Source organism: Amia ocellicauda, chromosome 19, assembly GCF_036373705.1.
Source record: "Amia ocellicauda isolate fAmiCal2 chromosome 19, fAmiCal2.hap1, whole genome shotgun sequence".
NCBI classification, from domain to species: Eukaryota; Metazoa; Chordata; class Actinopteri; order Amiiformes; family Amiidae; genus Amia; species Amia ocellicauda.
The window spans coordinates 24,312,715-24,334,049 of NC_089868.1; the positions used below are offsets into that span (position 1 = coordinate 24,312,715).

General features: G+C 49.2%; 2 protein-coding genes across 6 annotated transcripts; one reads left to right on the plus strand and one right to left on the minus strand.

Moving 5' to 3' along the window:
• Positions 1–145: 145 nt before the first annotated feature.
• Positions 146–3,573, plus strand: prpf38a (pre-mRNA processing factor 38A). The gene is made up of 10 exons (XM_066692068.1): positions 146–337; positions 550–709; positions 1,028–1,149; positions 1,267–1,352; positions 1,475–1,588; positions 1,755–1,861; positions 2,043–2,069; positions 2,201–2,295; positions 2,668–2,716; positions 2,906–3,573. The coding sequence occupies exons 1-10, from the start codon at positions 208–210 to the stop codon at positions 2,946–2,948; spliced, it is 933 nt and encodes a 310-aa protein (XP_066548165.1). The 5' UTR covers positions 146–207; the 3' UTR covers positions 2,949–3,573.
• Positions 3,574–4,235: 662 nt separating this feature from the next.
• On the minus strand, positions 4,236–20,810 carry tut4 (terminal uridylyl transferase 4). 5 transcript variants are annotated; one of them, XM_066692061.1, is made up of 30 exons: positions 20,458–20,810; positions 18,074–18,723; positions 17,465–17,634; positions 16,879–16,995; positions 16,437–16,614; positions 16,027–16,115; positions 15,643–15,694; positions 15,184–15,253; positions 14,843–14,969; positions 14,617–14,736; positions 13,709–13,909; positions 13,318–13,492; positions 12,469–13,088; positions 12,164–12,314; positions 11,779–11,865; positions 11,573–11,676; positions 11,421–11,478; positions 11,235–11,338; positions 11,047–11,136; positions 10,220–10,333; positions 9,826–9,903; positions 8,854–9,028; positions 8,529–8,576; positions 8,342–8,424; positions 8,115–8,230; positions 7,717–7,871; positions 7,298–7,404; positions 6,371–6,914; positions 5,619–5,783; positions 4,236–4,930 (listed from the first exon to the last, which is right to left on the minus strand). In XM_066692061.1, the coding sequence occupies exons 2-30, from the start codon at positions 18,618–18,620 to the stop codon at positions 4,842–4,844; spliced, it is 4,734 nt and encodes a 1,577-aa protein (XP_066548158.1). In that variant the 5' UTR covers positions 18,621–18,723; positions 20,458–20,810; the 3' UTR covers positions 4,236–4,841. The 5 variants fall into 5 exon arrangements, with proteins under 5 accessions (XP_066548158.1, XP_066548157.1, XP_066548159.1 ...); XM_066692060.1 differs by having other exon boundaries at positions 8,854–9,031; positions 17,465–17,631; positions 20,458–20,808; XM_066692062.1 differs by having other exon boundaries at positions 6,768–6,914; positions 8,854–9,031; positions 20,458–20,808.
• Positions 20,811–21,335: the final 525 nt, after the last annotated feature.

Genomic DNA, 21,335 nt, shown 5'->3' on the forward strand with positions numbered 1-21,335 from the left:
TGCTAAGAACTTATAGACCTTGTTTCTAAACTTCAAAAATGATGTTTGTTTTCTCAGCTCTAACAGAAGAGGATGTATCTATATCTATGGTCTCAGTCTCCCCGTATCCCACAACCCCTTGCGGCGGCTTCCTGAGCGTCCTTACCCCCGGAAGTGAACCGTGTTGCACCGGAAGAGACTGCGGCGTGGTGTTTTGCAGGAGGAAAAATGGCTAATCGAACCGTAAAAGATGCCAATAGTATTCATGGCACAAATCCGCAGTATCTGGTGGAGAAAATCATCCGCACAAGGATCTACGAGTCGAAATACTGGAAGGAGGAATGTTTCGGTCTCACGGGTGAGCGACAGCTGAAGAATAAGTGTTTATGAATGAAGTCCACCATTGATGTTGCTGTTGTACTAGTTCATACCGGTTACTCTACATTTAATTGGATTTTAACCAATTAAAACTAGAGGGAGTGGATACTATGGTTGTACGTTTAGTAAATCGTGTGTATTGCTTTCTTAAATCGCTGAATAAAGCTACATAAAGTGTCTCTGCCTGTCTAGCCGAGCTGGTGGTGGATAAAGCCATGGAGCTGAAGTACGTCGGCGGGGTTTATGGGGGGAATATCAAGCCCACCCCGTTCCTCTGCCTGACGCTGAAGATGCTCCAGATCCAGCCGGAGAAGGACATCATCGTGGAGTTCATCAAAAACGAGGATTTCAAGTACGTGTGTTGCGGGAAACCCGGGGTTTACACCTGCGGGGCTGCTGACGTCACTGTTTTACACGCATCACCTGGTTTATCAGTATGTCAGTAGATCGTGTGACGGTGGTCTCTTATTGCATAATCTATAATAACATAGACCAGTTTTGCATCTGAAGTAGAAATGGTAAAATTGAGTGGTTTTAGTCTTCAAACAGTGTGAATGTGACTCTGCAAATCCTGTTTTTAGATCATTATGCATGGATCACACACTGGCTTTGTTTAATGTTTTCCTTACTGGCAGGTGTGACACGTTTGCATGACGTTTGTTTTGTGTAGGTATGTCCGTTTGCTTGGAGCCATGTACATGAGACTGACCGGCTCTTCCGTGGATTGTTACAAGTACCTGGAGCCCCTGTACAACGACTACAGGAAGATCAAGAGCCAGAACCGCAACGGGGGTGAGCTGTGAAAGAACTACGATCTTAACGTCTTAAGGCAATTTAAACGTGGCTCTTAACCTCTCCAATTCAACTTTCTTTCTACCTCACCTGTCCTCCCTAATCGTCCCCGCTCAGAGTTTGAGCTGATGCACGTGGACGAGTTCATCGACGAGCTGCTGCACAGCGAGCGAGTGTGTGATGTCATCCTGCCCCGGCTGCAGGTACGGGGGGCGCCTTTTCCTTCGATGGTCTGACATATAAAGGAGCTCTGAAAAAGCAACGATTGCCTTTCATCGCTGTAAACACCCCCGAGAACCTATAGCCACGTGTCTCTCTCCCACAGAAGCGACAGGTGCTGGAGGAGGCAGAGCTACTGGACACACGGGTCAGCGCGCTGGAGGAAGACCTGGACGAGGTGGAGACCAGCGAGGAGGAGGAGGAAGAGGAAGAGGAGAAGGTAGGGTCCCCTCAGGCACTGCTCCGGTGATCCTGTGTACATCGTGATGGAAGGAAATGCTCTCCCGTCCTCTCCTGTAGTTCTGTGTTGTTGTTGTTGAGTTTGGCTCATTGCGGTGAAGAGTTGAAGTGCCGTTGTGTTCAACCTCCTGTGTGTTGGTCCGCAGCCGGAGAGAGGCCAGTCTCCAGAGCCACACAGGCGGAGCTACCGGGACGTGGACCGACCGCGCCGGTCCCCCTCTCCTCGCTACAGACGCAGCCGCTCGCCGCGGAGGTAAAGACGTCTTTCACATCAGTGTTCTCGCCTCGGCATAATCCTTACCATTTGAAACGGTTTCTGTATGAATAACTGTCATAATGAAGCGCGTCTGCAGTATAATCGATCTGATGTTGTTCTATATGAAGGACGTGCTCAAGAAACTTCTCTCACGTTCTGCTCTTTGTTCTTCATTTAGGCGGAGCAGATCTCCGAAGAGGCGCAGGTAAATATGTCTTCATTTGCACGTCTTAAAATAAAAAATTGAATGCAGCCTGCGGGGTGGATCGCAGGATCCTCGTGAGGCGGCGATCATTGCCCGTAGCCGCTAACGTGTCCGTTCTTCCTCTGGAGCAGCCCGTCGCCCCCCCGCCGCGAGAGGCACCGCAGCAAGAGCCCCCGGAGACACCGCAGCCGCTCCCGAGAGAGACGCCACCGCTCCAAGTCCCCAGGTGCCCGGCCGAGCCCGCTTTTACAGCACCCCCTGAAGAACTTCACCTGTACTCTTCTAGCCGCCGGGTGTCCCATGCAATAGATGTGGAACGGGGAGGCCTCATTCTATGGAGTCTGATTAAGAGAGGGAGCAGAAGCCCAGAATCGTTAATTAAAATCAGTGGCAGTTATAGTTTCTCGGGAAATCAGAGCTGTTATCCAAAGAGGGTGAAATGCAAAGATTGTAGCACTAGCATTGTTGTTCTCAAGGACAGTGTTTTAGGAAAGCCGTGGGATGCTTTTCATGTCAGTTTTACATGCGTTCCCACATGAGCTGCATTGATGATGTTACAGATATCAATATATGAATGTTTCACTGGTTTTCATTGCAGGCCACCACAGAAGCCACAGACACAGAAGCCATTCCAAATCCCCAGAGAGGTAAAGGTTTCATTTGCTTCAGTTAGGGGGCCACAGAAATTTTAAGGGCTGGAACTGGTATCTAGCAACACGAAAGTCCCGTAAAGGATTTTATTTTTGTATAAAAATTTGTTTCTTTTAATCTGAAAGCATCGCATGGTTGTGAATGCACACTTCGCAAGCGGTAACTTAGTGTATGTGTCTCAACAGGTCGAAGAAGAGCCACAAAAAGAGCCGCAGAGGAAACGAATGAGCCATTTTTGGAAAGTGTGTTTTATACCACGCCTGGGCCGGCCTGCGTTGTGTACATATTCACCCTGCTGTGTGGAAAGGCAGTACGGCTCCCCTCCAGTGGATTGAAGAAAATGTTTTTTCCCCACACAGATGTAGTGTGCACCTCCCCCATGTATATAAGTGAGATCCAGTTAAATTACTGTATGGTTTTGCATTTGTAAATGGAATTACTTTCATTACTCCCCCCCCCCCCCCCCCCCGCCACCATCTAGTCCATACGCTGCAGGTCTCAACTGTACAGCTGATCTCAACGCAGATTGAAACGGACACCAGCGGACAGTACCTGCCCCCACTCGCCTCGATATGAGGTAGTTCCTCTTTTTACAATGAGTTTGTTCTGTATTTTTTTTAAATAAACCCAGTAAGGAACTCCCTGCAGTACTAGAGATTTTTACCTTTTATATTTAGACTGTAATGGAAGGTTATTGAGATTTGAAACGTGGAAATAAGGGGTTGTTCATCATATTCATGGAACTCACTTAACCATTTTTAGAGTCAGTTTAAAGTGATGTTCAGTTTTTTTTTTTTAATATATATTCCTCTGTAAAACACTTGAATTTTGAAAAATAAACTGATAAAACAGTGCAAGTCCCACCTAGCCCCCACTGGAGGCCTCTGGCCCGAGGAGGAGTTCAGACACCTACCATCACTACACACAAGACTGGGAATGGCACGGGACTTCACGATACAATTTAACGATACGTAGGTTGCGATTCAATATTATGATTTATTGGTTCAATGTAAATTGTTAAATCATACTTCCCTAGACAGAATTCTGCAAAAATACAATTAAATGCTTATAACTTTGTAAGAGTTAATTAGAAATTGTATTTCTACTCAGGCCTATTTTTCCCTGGTTATTTATGCATGTGTAGCTCTTAAAAACAAAACCACAAACATGCAATTTAGAGGTGCCTGTACAGAGACTTTGCAGCAACATGCAATCCTTGGGCTGTTTTAAGTCAATGCAACCCTAAAAACATTTAACATTGTATTCACACAGCGTGGGACACGTCTGGGTTGTTCCCTCCACGGTTGCAAAATCCAAACTGAACCCATACTTTAGATTTAAATGTCACAGTCGCAGCTCGACACGGCAGCGGCCATGTTTCAGAATTACATTAAATTCTGCGTTCAATCCATCACAGAACATTGTGCCATCTATCGGACTGCAATAATTACAGCATTATTATTGTGTCTCAATAAAAATAAAACCACCACGTTTAAAAATACAAACAAAAATGGATTGATGGAGACAGAAGATCGATTTTAATATCGTCAAAAATATCAAAAAAACTACACCAATTGATTTTTTTTCCCCCATCCCTAACTCCGAGGTTTCACCACAATGTATTCGTTTCTGGTCAAACATATAAAGAAAAAAACAACAAGCCCTTATCGTTTGCAGTAATTTAATTTTTTTTTAGTTTTCTGGATTTTTTTTTTTTTTTTTTTTTTGGGGGACATTTATTTTTTGGCACTACATAATTATCCGAGTACAGGGGGGGTACATTTTTAAAACAAATTTCTATTCAAAGCTTTTGTCCTTCAACAAGCAAAGTATGAATACAGCTAATAAAAAATAAAGAAATAAATCTTAAAACTTTTCCTTTACACATAAAATAACTTTTTTTTTTTTTTTTTTGGGACCCCTTCAAAAATGGGGGTATTAAAATATTTGACATTTGTATCACAACTCATTGTGATGAATGTGCACAAAAAAGTAAAAACATATGTACAAAAATGATACAATTTTTAAAAAGGTCTTCTGAACAAATGATGCCGAGACAAAATATATTTTCTTTAAAACAAGATCCCGGTCGATCTCTTGAAAAGCACTAACAGACGGAATTCACTTCTTCTGCTGGATGAAGTTGAGATTCACGGGATGTCGTCCATGTGGGAGCAGTGGGAAGTGTTGAGTACCGTGCATTACTGTACCTGCAGAAAGGTGTGGGGGGGTGTTAGTTTATACTGTTAAGACAACACACTAGTTAGAGCTCATCTGGATACTGTGTGCAGTTCTGGGCTCCGCACTTCAAGAAAGATATCGCTGCTCTAGAGGCAGTTCAGAGGAGAGCAACCAGACTTATTCCAGGTCTGAAGGGAAAGTCCTACTGAGAGACTGAGGACCTGAACCTTTTCACCCTGGAACAGAGGAGACTACGTGGGGACTTGATCCAAGTCTTCAAAATCATGAAAGACATCGACCACATCAAACCAGAGGAGCTTTTCCAGATCAGCAGGGACACACGCACCCGGGACACAAATGGAAATAGGGCTTCAAGGCATTCAAGACAGAAAACAGGAGACACTTCTTCACACAGAGAGGCGTCACAATCTGAACAAACTCCCCAGCGATGTGGCTGAAGAGACCATTTGGGATCATTCAAAAACAGACTGGATAGGATCCTTGATCACTTAGTTATTAATGGACACCAAACGAGCACGGTGGGGCAAATGTGCTCCTCTCGATCGGACACTGTGTTCTTATACACAAGCCTTGTTCAGATTTGACTTACTTTAAATAATTTTCAAACCTATGAAACAAAACAAAAGGACCTTCCATCTCTAAATAGTAGAGATTTTGCAGTCATTATTACCGACCTCGATAAAGAAGGAACCCTACCTTGTGAGATGAAAGGCTTCTGTTGCTGCAGTCCTCCGTTTCCCTGCTGCATGAAGGCCTGAGGCATCCGGTACGGCCAGGAGAGGGAGTACGGCCCCGTGCTGCCGTGGTCCCAGGACACCGGGCCCTGATGCCCTTTCCCGAACTGTCCCTGAAAGCCCTGGTCTGGAGGAGACGGAGGAAAAACGCCCACGATTAGGATCGAGGAAAGGACTCCTGTGCACGGTGATCTGATCTAGACTCCTGGCACAGATTCACTTATTCTTTTTCACTTACTGACCCCTCTCCTAAGATCTTCCATTCTCTCCATTTATAGTATCTCTAGGCACAGTCATTACTTGGTAAAGGCAAATTACACACAAGAGTTGTAGGTTTTATTCAATGATGTCACCATTCCTTGACACCTTCCACCCCCCCAGGAAAAACAAAAACACCTGCATGCAGGGTGATCAAAATAAAGATGTGCCGGTCATCCCACACCATTATGCACCATGACTGTGTGGTTCACGTTTCGCACCCAAGTGAGGTCACTTACCTGAGCTGTGGGGTGAAATGGACAGACAGAACAGAAAACTAAATGCAAAATAGACAGATGAGACTAAAAATGGGAGAAACGAGGGTAAATATCCAAGAATGCACTCTGTTCGACAGAGACACGACATCCAGAAAATGGACAGCGCTCAAGCAGGAGGAGACGAACAGGCAGAACGAGGGGAGGAGTGTGCAAGCATGCCGGTGCTCCCAGTGTGTACCTGACTTCCCCGCCGTGCCGTTCCCCACCAGTGCCCCCGGACTCAGATGGTTGTGCCAGAGCCCCTCGCGCCCCGCCCCGGGCAGCCCCAGGGGGCGGCCGGCCGGCTGGGCGAAGATGATGCTGGGGTCGTTGAGGTTCATGGGGCCTGGGCTGCCGGGGGAAGCGCCGTTCCCGTTGGCCGGGCCGGAGCGCAGGGGGAAGCCCAGGCCGGGGGGCGAGGGGCGCCCCCCGGCGGAGGGGGTCTGCATGATGGGCCCGTGGATGGGCCAGGACGTGGAGGGGATGGGCACGGGGTGGTGCTGCTGCTGGTGGGACTGGAGGAGCCCCAGGGCCGGCAGCCCCGGGTGGAACTGGCCCGGGTGCGAGGGGTGGAAGTTAAAGAGAGGCAGCTGGACCTGGGAGTGCGGTTTGGGGGGTCCTGCCACCTTGGCCTGGGAGGAGACCCCCACGGACTGGGCCTGGGGGGAGCTGGAGGGCTGGGAGCTGCCGGGGGTGAAGGCGGACGACTGCGGGGAGTAGGGCGGTGTCTGACGCGTTTCAGACTGGAGAGAGAAGGAGAGAGGGAGAGAGAGGGCTGATGTCAGTAAAACTCAAGTCTCAAAACCTGGACTTTATACTATCCGAGTCTTAAACTGGTAAACCACAACCTAAGAAATTTAATTTGGTTAATTAAGAGGTTTCCTGAATTCTTCTCAATTCAAGACATTCTGCTGCTCTCACAACGGCAAACCAAACCCCCAGAAATCCCTCCTGCCTCCTCCTTTCATGAACGCATTTCTAACCTCCCTTTATCATCTCCTGTCCTGCTCTTGTCCAATAGCAGCACTACTTTAGCACCCTTGACTGTGAGGACAGAGCTTGGGTTGGTTGAACCAAATCCCCGGTCAACAAGAACAGGCGGTGCATCGGCCGGCGCTGTACTCACACACTCCGAGGACTGCCTGGTTCTGCCGGGTCGATCCGCGGCGGCCGTCACGGGCTGAGGAACCGGGATGGACTGGGAGCTGACCATGGCACGCACCAGCGGGGGCACTAACACCAACACCAACACCAAGACACGCTGGTCAGCCACGGGCTTTTCAGTTTCAGTTCATCTTTAACTAGGCATCTCCTGGACTGGTATGCTTATTCTCACACTTTAAACCTCTCGCTCCATCTCGGATAATCTGAAATGCTGAGTTGCAGATGAAGTTCTAGGAAAGTTAAAGAAGCTACCTCCCAAAAAGCTCTGCTTAAACAGATGAAGCTCAGTTTTGATGGTCTGAAACGTGTAGGACACACTAGGAAGTTCTTGTCTCTCCCAATCAGTGCCAGTGTGTGTTTTTCGGGCGCATCTCGGCATACCTGGCCCCACTGTGCTGCGCTGCCGGAGCTGCCGGTACTCGGGACAGTCCCGTCGCACGTGGCCCGTGTCCCCGCACTGGAAACAGCGCCGTTCCCTCGGCTCGCGCTCCTCCTCCTTCACGTCCTCGTCCTTCTCGTTCTCCTTCTTCTTCATCCTGAGACACACACACACACACACACACACACACACACACATCAGAGCGGGCGGGCCTGGCGTCTCTGCAAAATGAGTGCAACACTCGCTGAACCAGCGCCAGCCCCGCCAGAGTCGATGAACGGGGCACTCTGACACGTTCCCGCTTCTGGACACTCGCTTGGTCCCGTTGCGTGTTTTAAATGCGTACGATCTCACCGACGCACCCCTGAGCCCCTCCCCGTGGCGCTCTCCGCCTCCCTACCTGCGTCTCTTGGGACAGTCCTTCATGTAGTGGCCGATCTTCCCACAGATGCGGCAGCACCGGTCGTTCGGGGCCAGTTCGCCATCGGTGAGCACCTTGGAGTCGAAGAAGTAGTCCTTGAGAGAAAGGAGACCCAGCCATGGTTAGTATGGCACTGTGCCCGATCTGCACAAAACAGATTGCAATAATCTGTCCATCTCTATTGCGTTTGACTTCCGGATACCTACCGCCTCCATCCCGGGCTGTGGATAGCACGGCGTCCCGAACAGCTTCCTTCCATTGATTAAGGCCTTCATGATAAAGTTTGTCACTGCGGGGCAACACAGAGAACGGCTCAGAACAGCAGCTTTCTTGTGGTTTGTTATGTTTTCACACAGAATAATATACATCACAATGCAACAAGGGTGCGCTTACTTTTCCGTGAGACTCCAGCACCCAGGTTGTGGTTCAAGTCAAAGGGATCTGGTGGATACAAGAGCACAAGGAATTGGCATCGAATGACTTCACACAGAAGCACAGCAGCCCCCTAAGGTCACGCTTGTGTGCTGAAGGAGATCTCTAAGCGGGACAAGTGGCAGACTTTTGAAACACGACCACATGGATCCACCGGTTTCTTTACCGAGAGGAAGATCTTTGAGATGCAGAGAGTGAGACATCCAGAACGGCAATCCACACAGCTTTAAAACACAAACCACCCAAGCCAGGTTTACACTTATTAGCACGCCAGGAAATGCCCTACCTTCGATGGCGATGCACTTGGAGGTCCACTGCTTCTCGAAGGTGGTCAGCAGCTTCTTCTGCCGGATGCTGATGACGTACTCCTTGAAGTCGAACTCCTCGGTGTAGAAGCGCAGCAAGCCCAGCCACAGCTCACCCACCGACTCGGAGTTACGGCCCCTCTCGGGAAGGTGCTTCTTCTGGGGGGAGCGGAACAGGCCGGCCGCGTCACATGCGGACTGTGGGTCTTGGACTAATCGTTTTGCCTGAGGAAACGGGCCCTTTTCTGCCTAGTCCTAAGGTCTAATCACGATCTGAGCTCATGGTATCGAGTGGTCCAAATACAACGGGTCAGGTTAAAACTCTCAGCCTACCACCGAACAAAACCACCTGCCTGCTGCACAACAAGACTGATTTCATGCGTCTGTGATACTAAGGACTAAGGAGTTATCCATTTCCTCCTTTGTAACTCAACAGAAGCTTAATATTTCATATTTTATTAATATACTCAAATGATCTTAGTTTCACATGCCATCTGTGCCAGAGGAATGGTCATCGCACACTCCTGACTGTGAAAGAACAGTGTCCTCTCGAGACGAGGGGGTGATCTTCAGCTAAACAGTTACTCGGCTTGTCTGGAAGTCAAACCCGCGAAACATTCCTCACATCCGCCTCACACTCATCTCTATAAATGAACCATTTTCTAGATCAGACCCACGTGTGACAAAAGATATTCTGGTTCCCACATGTGTAAGCAGCCTGAAAAAGCCTAGAACGTATTCATGAAAACAAACAGTCACGCCGAATACAAGTGGCGCTTTTCTCACCCACGCATTGTAATCCCACGGCATTTATTTTAATTTTGAGAACAGATTCAATCCTCTACACATTTAAAAATCGGGGAGCTCCGGCCTGGCACGTCCTTCAGAGTTAGAGTTCAGGCACCCAGACCCTCGCCTTACATAATTTTTCTTAGACAAAAACAACAACCTACCAGCTCCTCAATATCATCAAAGAAGAACGCGTTCCAGCCGTCCACCATCCTCTGAGGGACGCTTCTCCCATCGAATATCTACAGAGATAAACAGCAGTTCTCATTAGCAGATAAGAGCAAGATCTATGGGTTGCCTCCAAGTTTTGATCCTCAGATAAACATAATGGGGAAACTAGATCCATCCAGATAAGACCGACAGCTGCTTCTGCTTTGATCCGATGGAGGCCGATCGAAGGACGTTTATTCATCGATTGGTTTCGTTACATTTCTGTGATGAATGTTAAAATAGTTTACAGTTTCTGAGGAATCCATTCAAATGAAGGATCCAATTAAGGCCACAAGAATATAGTGTTTAACCCCCCCCCCTCCACCGCAGCTGCACACTGGATCTCACCTCTTGGAGGACGGGGATGACTGGGGGCTTCCTCTGCTGCAGGAAGTATAGTACCATGAGGATGTAGGCGTACGAGGACAGGCTGCCCCTCGAGGCGTCGCCAATGTCACAGCGCTAAATGTTAAACAGGCAAACAGGATGTTAGGGTATATTGTCAAAAGTGTAGAATTGAGAACAAGGGCAGTGATGTTCAGACTGTACAATGCACTAGTTAGAGCTCATCTGGATACTGTGGACAGTTCTGGGCTCCACACTTCAAGAAAGATATCGCTGCTCTAGAGGCAGTTCAGAGGAGAGCAACCAGACTTATTCCAGGTCTGAAGGGAATGTCCTACTGAGAGACTGAGGAACTGAACCTTTTCACCCTGGAACAGAGGAGACTACGTGGGGACTTGATCCAAGTCTTCAAAATCATGAAAGGCATCGACCACATCAAACCAGAGGAGCTTTTCCAGATCAGCAGGGACACACGCACCCGGGACACAAATGGAAATTGGGCTTCAAGGCATTCAAGACAGAAAACAGGAGACACTTCTTCACACAGAGGCGTCACAATCTGAACAAACTCCCCAGCGATGTGGCTGATGAGACAATTTGGGAACATTCAAAAACAGACTGGATAGGATCCTTGATCACTTAGTTATTAATGGACACCAAACGAGCACGATGGGGCGAATGGGATCCTCTCGACTGGACACTATGTTCTTCTTAAAAGAAAAAAAGAAAGGGATCTCACACACACGAGGTCTGGGAAGGAACGGCGTGGTCGTCTTGACTTCACACACACGGATCATTGGCAGAACTCACACAGGCAGAGAGATTGATACCTTTGCAAAGACTTTCATTGTGTACCCCAAATATTGCACCCGAGGGTCGATAGCAGCGTACGTCGCCAGCATCCTGGTGTTGTGCTGTGCCTGGGAGATGGTAGAAATGGGGTATTTTAGTTTAAACCCATTTAAAGTCAACTTTCTGGTGTCCTTGACAATAATCTGGAGAGAAATTAAACACGTACCAGTGTGTTGTACAGGCTTATGTCTCCTTCCAAGCCACTCACTCGGTGTTCAAATTTGACTATAGGCACTTTAGCGGTGGTGATAGGCAAGATGTTTCTCAGACCTGCAAGGGGAAACGACTCGGGTCAGTCCAACTCCTACAGGGCTTGAAGAGGTCAAACTAGGTCGGATGAAAACGATAATACCTGCATGTTTCTTTAGGACCTTCGCCAAGCCTTCGATGATTTCTTTACAGTTCAGTTTCTGGATGAGGGACGAGACCAAAAAAAGAAGCTTAGTTTCACCACATGGCCACCTCCCGGATCACTCTGGTCTGCTCCGGTGCCCGTGTCCTTACCTCTGCAGTGTCGTGACCCTCCAGAGTCATGCAGATGTCCAGGTCACTGTCCCGGAAACCAAAGCCGTTCTTGGAGGAGCCAAACAGACACAGCCGGGCCTTTTCTACAACAGCCAAAGAGCAGGCAGAGACGGGAGCAAGTTTACTGGCCCTGTAGCCATTTGCACACACCCTCATCCACACTAATGGGATGGCCAATCACTTACCGTTGTACTCCTTGCGTATAAACCTCTCCAGACTGGCCAGGATCTGCTCTCTCTTCTGCTGCTCCACTGGGAGGGGGGACAACTCATCTAGAAACGAGATGCAGACTGTTGAGGTCCCAGGCCGCCATTCTCCCAGGGTGCCCTGCCGGCACAGCACGACCATGCGTATGGGACACGGCACAGATTTACCGATCTTGACCAGAGGTCCCGGAGGCCAACAGAGGGACGTTTCAGGTCTATGAACCAAGGTCGCACACACCTATACTACCCTTTACCGCGGTCCCACCACACAGCAAATATGCCGCTCCTGAGAATCTTAGTCCAGCAACTAAAACCATGTAAACTCATATATAATTGGGAAGAAATGGCTGGCGGTCTCACTCACCGTAACACATCCTGCACAGCCCGTCCAGAATGTCGCGGAATCTGTCCGTCATGGGCGGCAGCGGCTTCAGGTCAATCTTCTTGAAGTCCTCGGGACACTCGTCTTTCAAGTGTCCGTCCCGCTTGCAGATGCTGCAGACCACCGTGGGTGGCTGGGGGGGCAGAAAGTATCCAAGGGGCATGACATTTCTACCATTGTGCATCCAGAATAGATTGTGCTTTTTTTTTTTTTTTACACAAATAAGCACTTCAAAAATAAATCTATTGATTGGAAAATATTCCGATAAAATGTGGCCTTGGAGTTACCTTTCCTCCGGTGAAGATTAACCGGTCGAAGATGTAGTACAAGTCCTCAGGGGCGATCGGCTCGGCCACTTTGGGGGGCCTCTCGTCCTCGTCGCTCTCGGGCAGCCCGTTCTCGGCCGACCCGTTGTGTGAGGTAGATGCAGACCCGGGGGCCAGGCGGTCCCCCTGGCCGAGCTCCCGGGATGCGGCCGAGCCACACCGCCCGGCGGGTCGGTCCCCGGCACTCGGGTCCTTCCCAGCGCTGGCGGCCTCCGACTGGCCTTCTTCTCCGTCGCTCAGGACCAAGTCCGTAAAACCCTCGGCCAGAACCCCCTCATCACTGAGCCGGTCCTCCTCTTCCTCAGAGTCGTCGTCGTCCTCCTCCTCCTCCTCGTCCTCCTCCAGCCTCTGCTCAGCGTCTCTGCCCTCCTTGCCGTCCTGCGCGCCGTCCCCCACCCTTCTGCCCTTCTTCCTCCCATGCCTCCCCCTGCAGTTGCCCCTCTGTCGTCCCCTGAGGGTCCCCTCCTTGCTCTGAGGGCAGGCGAAGTACTTGTAGGCCGTGCGGAAGCGCTCCAGGATGTACTCGAACACCATCTGGCTGTTGAGGCTGCGCGCCACGTTTCTCTTTAGTGCAAATGGGTCTGGGAGGGCGAGACGAGAGACAGACACACAGGGTTCATCCACACCCTCTGAACGACAACGCCGACATCCCGAAATGTCCTTTCTTTCCTATGTGCCGCTTTCGGACATCAGGGAAGGACTGGCATGTACTGCGTGACTTTGGAAGGTCACGATGCTGCGTTAATGGTACGCCGAAGCACTCCCCCAGCCACCCCCCACTTAAACATCCCCCGTGGCGGGAGAGCTCACCCTCGATGGCCAGCCTCCTCCGGGGCCAGTTCTTCACCTCTCGGGACAGCCGCTCTCTTAGGCGAATGCTGACGATGTGCTCCTCCAGGGCGAAATCCAGGGTGTAGAAGCGCAGCAGCTCCAGCCACAGCTGCCCCAGAGACGCCTCGGGTCGGGAGTCCAGCGCCAGCGGAGTCTGCCCCGGGAGAGAGAGGACACACAGACGCGTTATTCTATTGCAAGACCCCCCTTCGGGAAGAAAATCAGCATCAGCTTTGATCATTCACCCCCCCCAAAACATGATGTCATCTAAATTCAAAACACTGAGGCATACAATCGAAGCCTTGAAGACCAAGCTGCCCTCACACACGGTTTCCTTCGCCAGAAAGGAAGTAGAACCCAAAGCCCTCACCTTGCCGGTCCTGGGCTTGGCTTTGCGGTTATCCGAACTCTCCGCCTTCTTGCCCGGCGCCTTCTTCTGCTCCACCCTGGCCTTGCCGTCGCTCTTGCCCTCTCCATTGCCGGATGGCCGGTGCTCCCACACGGCGAAGCGGTCCCCCTCCACGCCCTTCAGGTGGTACTCGTCCATCTGCTTCATGTCAAAGCCCTCGATCTGGGAAGACACGAAAGTGGGCAGGGGTTCGAAAACCAAGGAAAACAATGTTATAGACATCTCTGCCCTGTGGTAGAGCTGCACACATACACAGACAAGAGTTGAACAAAATTCACAAAACTAATATCTGAAGTTAGACATTTTGACCAAGCAGAGTATAAATTAGGGATACAGATGAAGGTGGGAATCATCCAACAGTTACACTTAAGTAGCTTAGACAGCATTATATTGAGTGATATAGCTAAATTACGCTATAAATGTCAATTAAGCAATACAAATAGTTACAATTTGGCCCGGGATAGGGTTTGAGTGCCAAGTAAACCTGGGCTTTTGTCAGGGTTCGATTTCTACATATTTAACTGGATTGGTGTAGATGTGGACTTGAAAATGTGATTAAGTCTAGGGTTGGGGTCCAAGCTATTTGGCCTTAAACCAGGGTAGGCAACCTACTGATGTAATAAGAACATAAGAAAGTGTCCAATTGAGAGGAGGCCATTCGCCCCACCGTGCTCGTCTGGTGTCCATTAATAACTAAGTGATCAAGGATCCTATCCAGTCTGTTTTTGAATGTTCCCAAATTGTCTCTTCAGCCACATCGCTGGGGAGTTTGTTCAGATTGTGACGCCTCTGTGTGAAGAAGCGTCTCCTAATACGATGATGTAAAGTGTCACGTCTGCTGCAGTGCATGCTGGGCCCTGCGGACCTACCCATTTGCCCAGGTACACGGGGAGGACCGGCTCCTTCCGCTGCTGCAGGAAGAAGACGACCATGAGGGAGAAGGAGTAGGACGGGACGCCCCCCTCGGCCTGGCAATCGATGTGGCAGAGCTGAGGCGAGAGAGAGAGAGACGCGGTCGAGCCAGTGTGCGATTAGAGGAGATTACAGGAGACGACACCGACATTTTATAAACTAGGTCTAAAGCGCCCGACCCACCTTTGCCCAGTACCGGAAGGCCAGCACCAGCGGGACCAGTCTGGGCTCCAGCCGGGCCAGAGTCGCCAGCAGGTTGGTGGTGAGGCAGGCAACGTCATTCCCGGCGCTGACTTTGCACAGCAGCCCACTGTGGACGGGAGGAGGGAGGCCATTACATTAGACTGCAGCTCAACACAAACATGAAAGCTGAGCCCTCGTGACCGTGTAAGCGCTTAAACCACAAGCTTACACAACGCCGCCTTCATAACTCCATATGACTGGAAATCAGGGGGTGTGATCTCACCTACTGTCCTGAAGACCAGGGGGAGGTGCGATAATTTACTTGTGAACCAGACACACACCTGCTTTTATCCCTGCAGTACACGACGGGAACTTTGGCGTGGAAGTCAGACTCGACGTCACTGTACTGAGCTGCAAAACAGAATTGAAGACGGGTAAATAGATGTATGGGTGATGCCTAAACTAAAATTGACATTCTGCGGGGGGAAAAAAAAAAAAAAAAAAAAAAAATTATCCAAAGATTAGTGTAAAAACTAAGTAGCCTACATAAATAAACAAAACTAGCCTGTAGGCTCTTCACAACACCCAATAAAAGTGAAGTACAGAAATGACAATCGTTGGACATCACACAGGACTGTTTATGCAGCGATGAACTCACTGTTAACTACAACACAGCTGCTGTCCTCCGACAGGAACAACAGAGAGGCGATTCAGTGCGCCGGGTGACACCAGCCCCCACGACGCAGACGCTGGTATTTATTTAGTTAGCAAAAACAAACACGTCGAGGAGGTCAACTTACAGCTGTTTTTGAGGATCTCCAGTACCCGTATTAGCACGTCTGGTTGAGTCATCTGCAAAGACAATACGGAGATCCCTAATCACTTAAAAGGATCAGAGAATTCTAGCCCCTCAAAAGCAGAGAATTTTTAAATCCGCACGTCTAAGAACAGATGACACGTTCTCCTAAAACACAGCAGGTTATCTTGCAAAGTGAGGACACGCTGTCGCCGAGGCTCACAGTAACACTTAAACATTACATCACACATCTAATCATCAAACCAACAAACAGAAACCACAAAATATATATATTATAGCGATGCAGTGCTAGCAGATGGTCAGAGCCCGTGATCTCATCCACGACATTCCAAACACGAGAGCATTCTAAACGAGAGCCGTGACTCACGCTGGGGGGGAAGCTGACATCGATGTTGACGTCGCTGGTTTTGAAGGCGAACCTGGTGAGACAGGAGCCGTAGAGACGCAGAGAGCAGGCTGCAAGACAGGGAGGAACCGGTCAAGCCACGGACCAGGCAGCGCCAGATTTCCATGACATTACTTTGCCTCTGTTCCGGATGAAAGCCTCACAGGATTGTCTAGGGCGGCACTATGGAGTTTTAAACCCATTTTGTCTTGACAGTCTAGGAATTGCGGAGGAGGAAACAAACTGGCAGAAGCGCTGGAGTGAGAGGACGTTTTCGTGACGCACTTTCCGTCTCGGTGGATTTGGACACGGTTCCCGCCGTATGACCCAGGACACGTCAAGACAAATGTAATTAAGGTGCAGGACGCGGCCCGGTGACCCTGCTCTCCTACCAGATAGCTGCTGCTGGATGATGCCCTGCATTCTGTGTACGATGCCCTGGCGCACCGCGTAGTCGCTCTCCGAGATGCCCTGCTCCCTGGCGACCCCCTGAACTGCGGCGTCGACCGCCTGCAGCTGGGCCGGCGACGGAGGGGCCAGTGCCCTCAGCTCGTTCTCTTCCTGCTTTTCCTAACCCCCCACCAGAGACAAGACAACGGTTATGAAGATCTGTAAATAACAGTGTGCAAGATTGTTTTTATGTCCCTTATCGAATAATCACCCGATTTCTAACTAGCAGGTTGTAAATATGTGCATCTAAAAAGAATGAGGACTTTCATTTAATTAAATACAAAAGAGGGACAGGTGTGGTTTTACGATTTGATTAGTAGGTCACGTGTAGCGATACAGAACGGACAGGAACGCGGGCGGACGCCGGCTGCCTGACGGACTCACCGTGATGTTTTTCTTGTGCCGTTTCTCCTTGATGTGTTTGTGGGCCCCCTGGATGTTCTCGATGTGCACCGAGCACAGTTTGCATAGGTACTGGAAGTTGGGATACTCTGGGGAGCGCTGCGGAAACAGTGTTGGCAGAATTTGAATCTAAAGGGGCAAACTACAGTGATACTCATATGTCTATGCCCACGACAGGCATCAGGTCTTTAATGTTTAATATTTAACAAAGTTCACTTGCCAAAACCATTACACTATCCTCCCTCGGATACATTTTCACCCCGAGTATCTAATTTCCCCATTGCAGCTCTGCTGTCTCAAGGTATTATGTATTGGTTTTTATTATTACAGATTATTTTACTTAGGACTGTTTTCTTTGAGTTTTTATTTCATCCACTGTGCGTGTATGAATCAAGTCAGAGAGAGAGAGGTCTTTCATTCCTTTTTCAATCAACAGACCTCATCATTTTTACTAGATATAAGTCTGGGAATCTCTCCCGAAGCAAATAATCCTACAGCCTAACAGGAGGGAGGAGCTCGGCTGCGGCGAACCCAGCGCTCCCCCAGTACCGTGGGCAGGGCGGCACACCTTGACGAGCCGGTGAATGTAGTCCCGCACCAGTCGCTCCTCCGCTTGCTTCAGGCCCAGCTGCTGCTCCGTAGTCAAACTGGACTCATCGATCACCGCGCCGCCACCGCCGCCACCGGGCTTATCCGGCGGGGGAGCCTCGGCCGGCTGTCCCTCAGCCTCCTCGCCTGCTAATCACAACCATTAATTCCCAGTGAGTGGATTAATTAAGGTGCGAGCTCAGGACCCTTCACAGCGCTGGGCTTTACGGGCCACGGACCGCTATGGCTTTCACTGCATCCAAGCACTCGATTACTTCACTGAAATAAATATTTTCTTAATGACAATCAAACTCATTTCTTGGTTCTGAAGCTGCTTGAGACCTGACGAGCTCTATAAAAGCTGCCGGACCAAAGTTCTCAAAGAAGTAATCTAGAATGTAAATAAAGAACTATAGGGGAAGAACCACTAGCAAAACAAATTACTCCTAAAAGCAAGCTACTGCATCCCCCCAGACAATACAGGGACCATTAATTGCTTTTGTTACAATTAAAAAAAGATTACCGTTACTATCTGACGGTTGAGCAAATTAAACCAGTTTGTTTATTTGGTCATGTTAGGTTCTCTTACTTAAAGTCCGAGCTCTGTCCTCCATGACAGAAGTGGCCGAGACTCCCTTACACTCCTTCTCCTCCACACACAGCCGGGGAGGGTCCGCCAGTCTCGTGCCGGCTCTGGTGGTCTCTGGATGCTTCTCGGCCACCGAGGCACTAACGGGAGCTGGGATCGTCTCAGTGTGGGGCTCCTGCAGGGTCTGTGGTGGCTGGGACTCCGGCTGCTGCCTTCCTGCTCTCCCCTTCCCTCTCTCCGCCGGACTGCTCCTGCCGGTCGGCCGGTGGTTCTTCCCCCGACCCGGGGGGACCAAACCAGGGCTCTTGCTCACTGGCTGGCTGTTCTGCTGCTGCGGCTGCTGCTGCTGCTGCTTTCCCGTATCCTTGGGTTCTTTGCTCACTCTCGGTTTGACCACCTCGTTGTTGTTGTTGTTCCAGCCGAGAGCCTTGGTGCAGTCCCTGGACGCGGGGGCCTCCTTCGGGTACCTAGAGGACACGGCCTTGCCTCCCCTGGCCTCGTTACGGGAAGGCTTGACCGCTTTCCTGGGGCTCCTGGGCTCCTCCATGCTGCTCACTGCTCACCAGGGCTCGGCGATCACTGCTTTGGCTGTCCGGACCGGCCGTTCGTGTCGGTGGAGCAGGGAGAGAGGGGGAGAGCCTTCCGAGTACCTGGGGGAAAGACCACACACACGCACATCAATATACATATATATGCAGAATATGACTTTGGATACTGTTTTGGACTGTTTTTGGATACGAGATACAAGCACTGAGAGAGACAATCAAAACACACCTCTACATCTATAGGGCGATACGACCCGCAGGCCAACATTTCAAAATGCCCCATGGCTTTGGCTCGAATCAAATTAGGGTCCACCATGATTTTCATCCAATAGTTTGTGGAACTATATATTTTGCGGGTCAATGCATTCAAATGTCAAGATATATTGAGCATCACATTAATTGGTTGCCTGGTTTTCCCCACCAGAAGAAAACTAGTACACCCGAGATCAAAATTACACAGAGGCATTAGAGTACTGTACTACACTTTGATTGTAAAACACAGCACATAATAGATACACAAATAAGTATTCATACATTAAAGTCTACAAACATATCAATTTCAGTGGATGCTGCACAGCACAAACGTTTTGGCCAAACTGAAACAGCTCAGTGGCAACTGCAATCCTGAATGACAATCACAAAATTACTTTTAAATGTTTGCCCCACAGGACATTTCATATATCCCCATTTTTCATTCTGTACTTCTGTTGGGGCAAAGACATCTCAATTGGTTTCTCTAAAGTAAGAGGCTATAATAATTACTTGCAAAACTAATCTATACAATATATTTGTTTTATTATTCCTTTTAACGGATCAGTCCGTTATCTTTCTTGAAAGCCATCATACCTACAAAGTTTGCAATGCATTAAAAGCCACAATGAATGAACATGCATGTTAGCTGGTGGACAGTTTGCAAATGCATCCCTGCAGATAGCAATCCAGTGACCTTATCCCACTTGCTCAGTAAATATTCCCATTTGTCTTGCAAAATAACAAATACGAAAACTGTGACGGGGAGGGAATCAGGATGAACAGAAACCAACCTTCTTCAAGTAGGTGATGGTGGTGTCACGAAGCACAACAAACGCCGGAAACGAAACCAGAAACCTAAATCACAAGTCTGCAGGGTTATCTCCCCATCAGACAATGAACGCCAGAGATGCACAAAGCATTTCCTGCCGAGGTTTGATCACGACAGTATTAGGAAAGTTGCTCGATGGAAGAGACGGTTTTGTTTTGGTTGCAAATGCAGAAAGCGTGACAACAACACACCGCCAAAGAAAAGGCGACCCCGATCATATAGCGCCCGGCAGCAGCAGGTCCATCTTACACACGTTTCCGAGTCAGTTGCAACATGCAAATACACACACAAACAAATGGCCGTTGGTCCCGCAGCATCTTAAAATGCTCACACATCGAGCAAAACTGCGTGCAACTGCAATTTAACCCTGCACCCATCAGCGCAACACAAACCATTTAAACACACATGCAAGTGATAACAACACAAATCAAAGCATGCACTGGGCGATGACATCTGGCCCGACGGTAAACAATGACGGCTGCCCGGCTATATAGGTTACGGGGTCCGGGTCTCAGCAGCCATTTCCCCCGCACCTCCGAGCCACTGCCTCTGGGGTTTGATCCGCCAACAACACGGCCGGTGTCCGCCAAGCAAGAGCACGAATCGCGGTGGCAGTAATCACCGTGCACCCGTCTGAACACAGCCCCAGCTTCGGTTACATGACACTGCAGCCCCCGCAGCTCCCTCTCCCTCGCACGCCCGAGGACACGGTTTGGCAAACGCCAGGGAAGCGAGCCCGTCGGCCGTGCGAGACACACCTTGTGTTTTACGAGCCGTCCGGTAGTGCGCGACGCGCTCAAACGCCCTCCATCTTCGTGCCGTGTTTATGCTCGTCCAGGGCCCTGAGAAAAACAGCCGCCTCCGGACGCCATGTCAAGTCGCTCTCGCACTGCCTTGTGGGAAAGGCGACACGGACAAAGGCCCTGGTTCGAGCCGGAGGAGACGGGTGTGCATTAGTGCTGTCTGCTCAGGCCGGTTATTAATGATAACTTCACGCAATTAGCCACAGCGGCGGGTTTTCTGTGTTATTTACCGATAATTAGAGCATTTCGTCTTGGGTAAAATGGGTGGCCGACCGTTAAGTTCGCGGAGTTTTGCTGCAGACAAAAACAAAGCGCTGTAAACCGCCCCCTGAAAACGGCGACGGTCGTTTCTTTACATTGTGACACTTAAACAGGGTCCTATTATGTATTTGATCAATCTTGAGAAATGACTATTGTTGTTATTGATTTATATAACTCTTTAAATGAATGCATGTAACCCAATATAGCCGTATACTCTAAATCTAAATGTGCACTCACTGCACATGCGTTATAGTTTAATACACTTACATAATCATTTAATAATAATAATAAAACGTTTTTCACTATGGCTTACCATAATCATTCTCTTTGGTGTTTAATTCCTCTTTTTGAGCCATTACTACTGTTTGAAACCCATCACAGTGTGACTGAATTAGCTGAACTTTAAAATCCACTGGACTAATTGATTATCTGTTCTGTTTGTTTTTAATGGCTGCGCTGCGTGACTATGAAAGGCGCTATATACAAATAACCAGTTGCTGAAGTTGTAGATGTTAGCATTTTTTTAATGTATATGTAAAAGCCTGATATAAGAATGAATCCACAGAGAATGG

Bases quoted from the DNA above. Each gene is read 5' to 3' on its own strand.
- prpf38a (XM_066692068.1), top strand. From the start codon at position 208: ATGGCTAATCGAACCGTAAAAGATGCCAATAGTATTCATGGCACAAAT. The intron at 338-549 runs GTGAGCGACAGC...CTGCCTGTCTAG, and splicing joins GGAATGTTTCGGTCTCACGG to CCGAGCTGGTGGTGGATAAA. The intron at 710-1,027 runs GTACGTGTGTTG...TGTTTTGTGTAG, and splicing joins ATCAAAAACGAGGATTTCAA to GTATGTCCGTTTGCTTGGAG.
- tut4 (XM_066692058.1), bottom strand. From the start codon at position 18,620: ATGGAGGAGCCCAGGAGCCCCAGGAAAGCGGTCAAGCCTTCCCGTAAC. The intron at 15,254-15,642 runs GTAAGTTGACCT...TCTGTTTTGCAG, and splicing joins GGAGATCCTCAAAAACAGCT to CTCAGTACAGTGACGTCGAG. The intron at 10,334-11,046 runs GTATCAATCTCT...TTTAACATTTAG, and splicing joins CAATGAAAGTCTTTGCAAAG to CGCTGTGACATTGGCGACGC.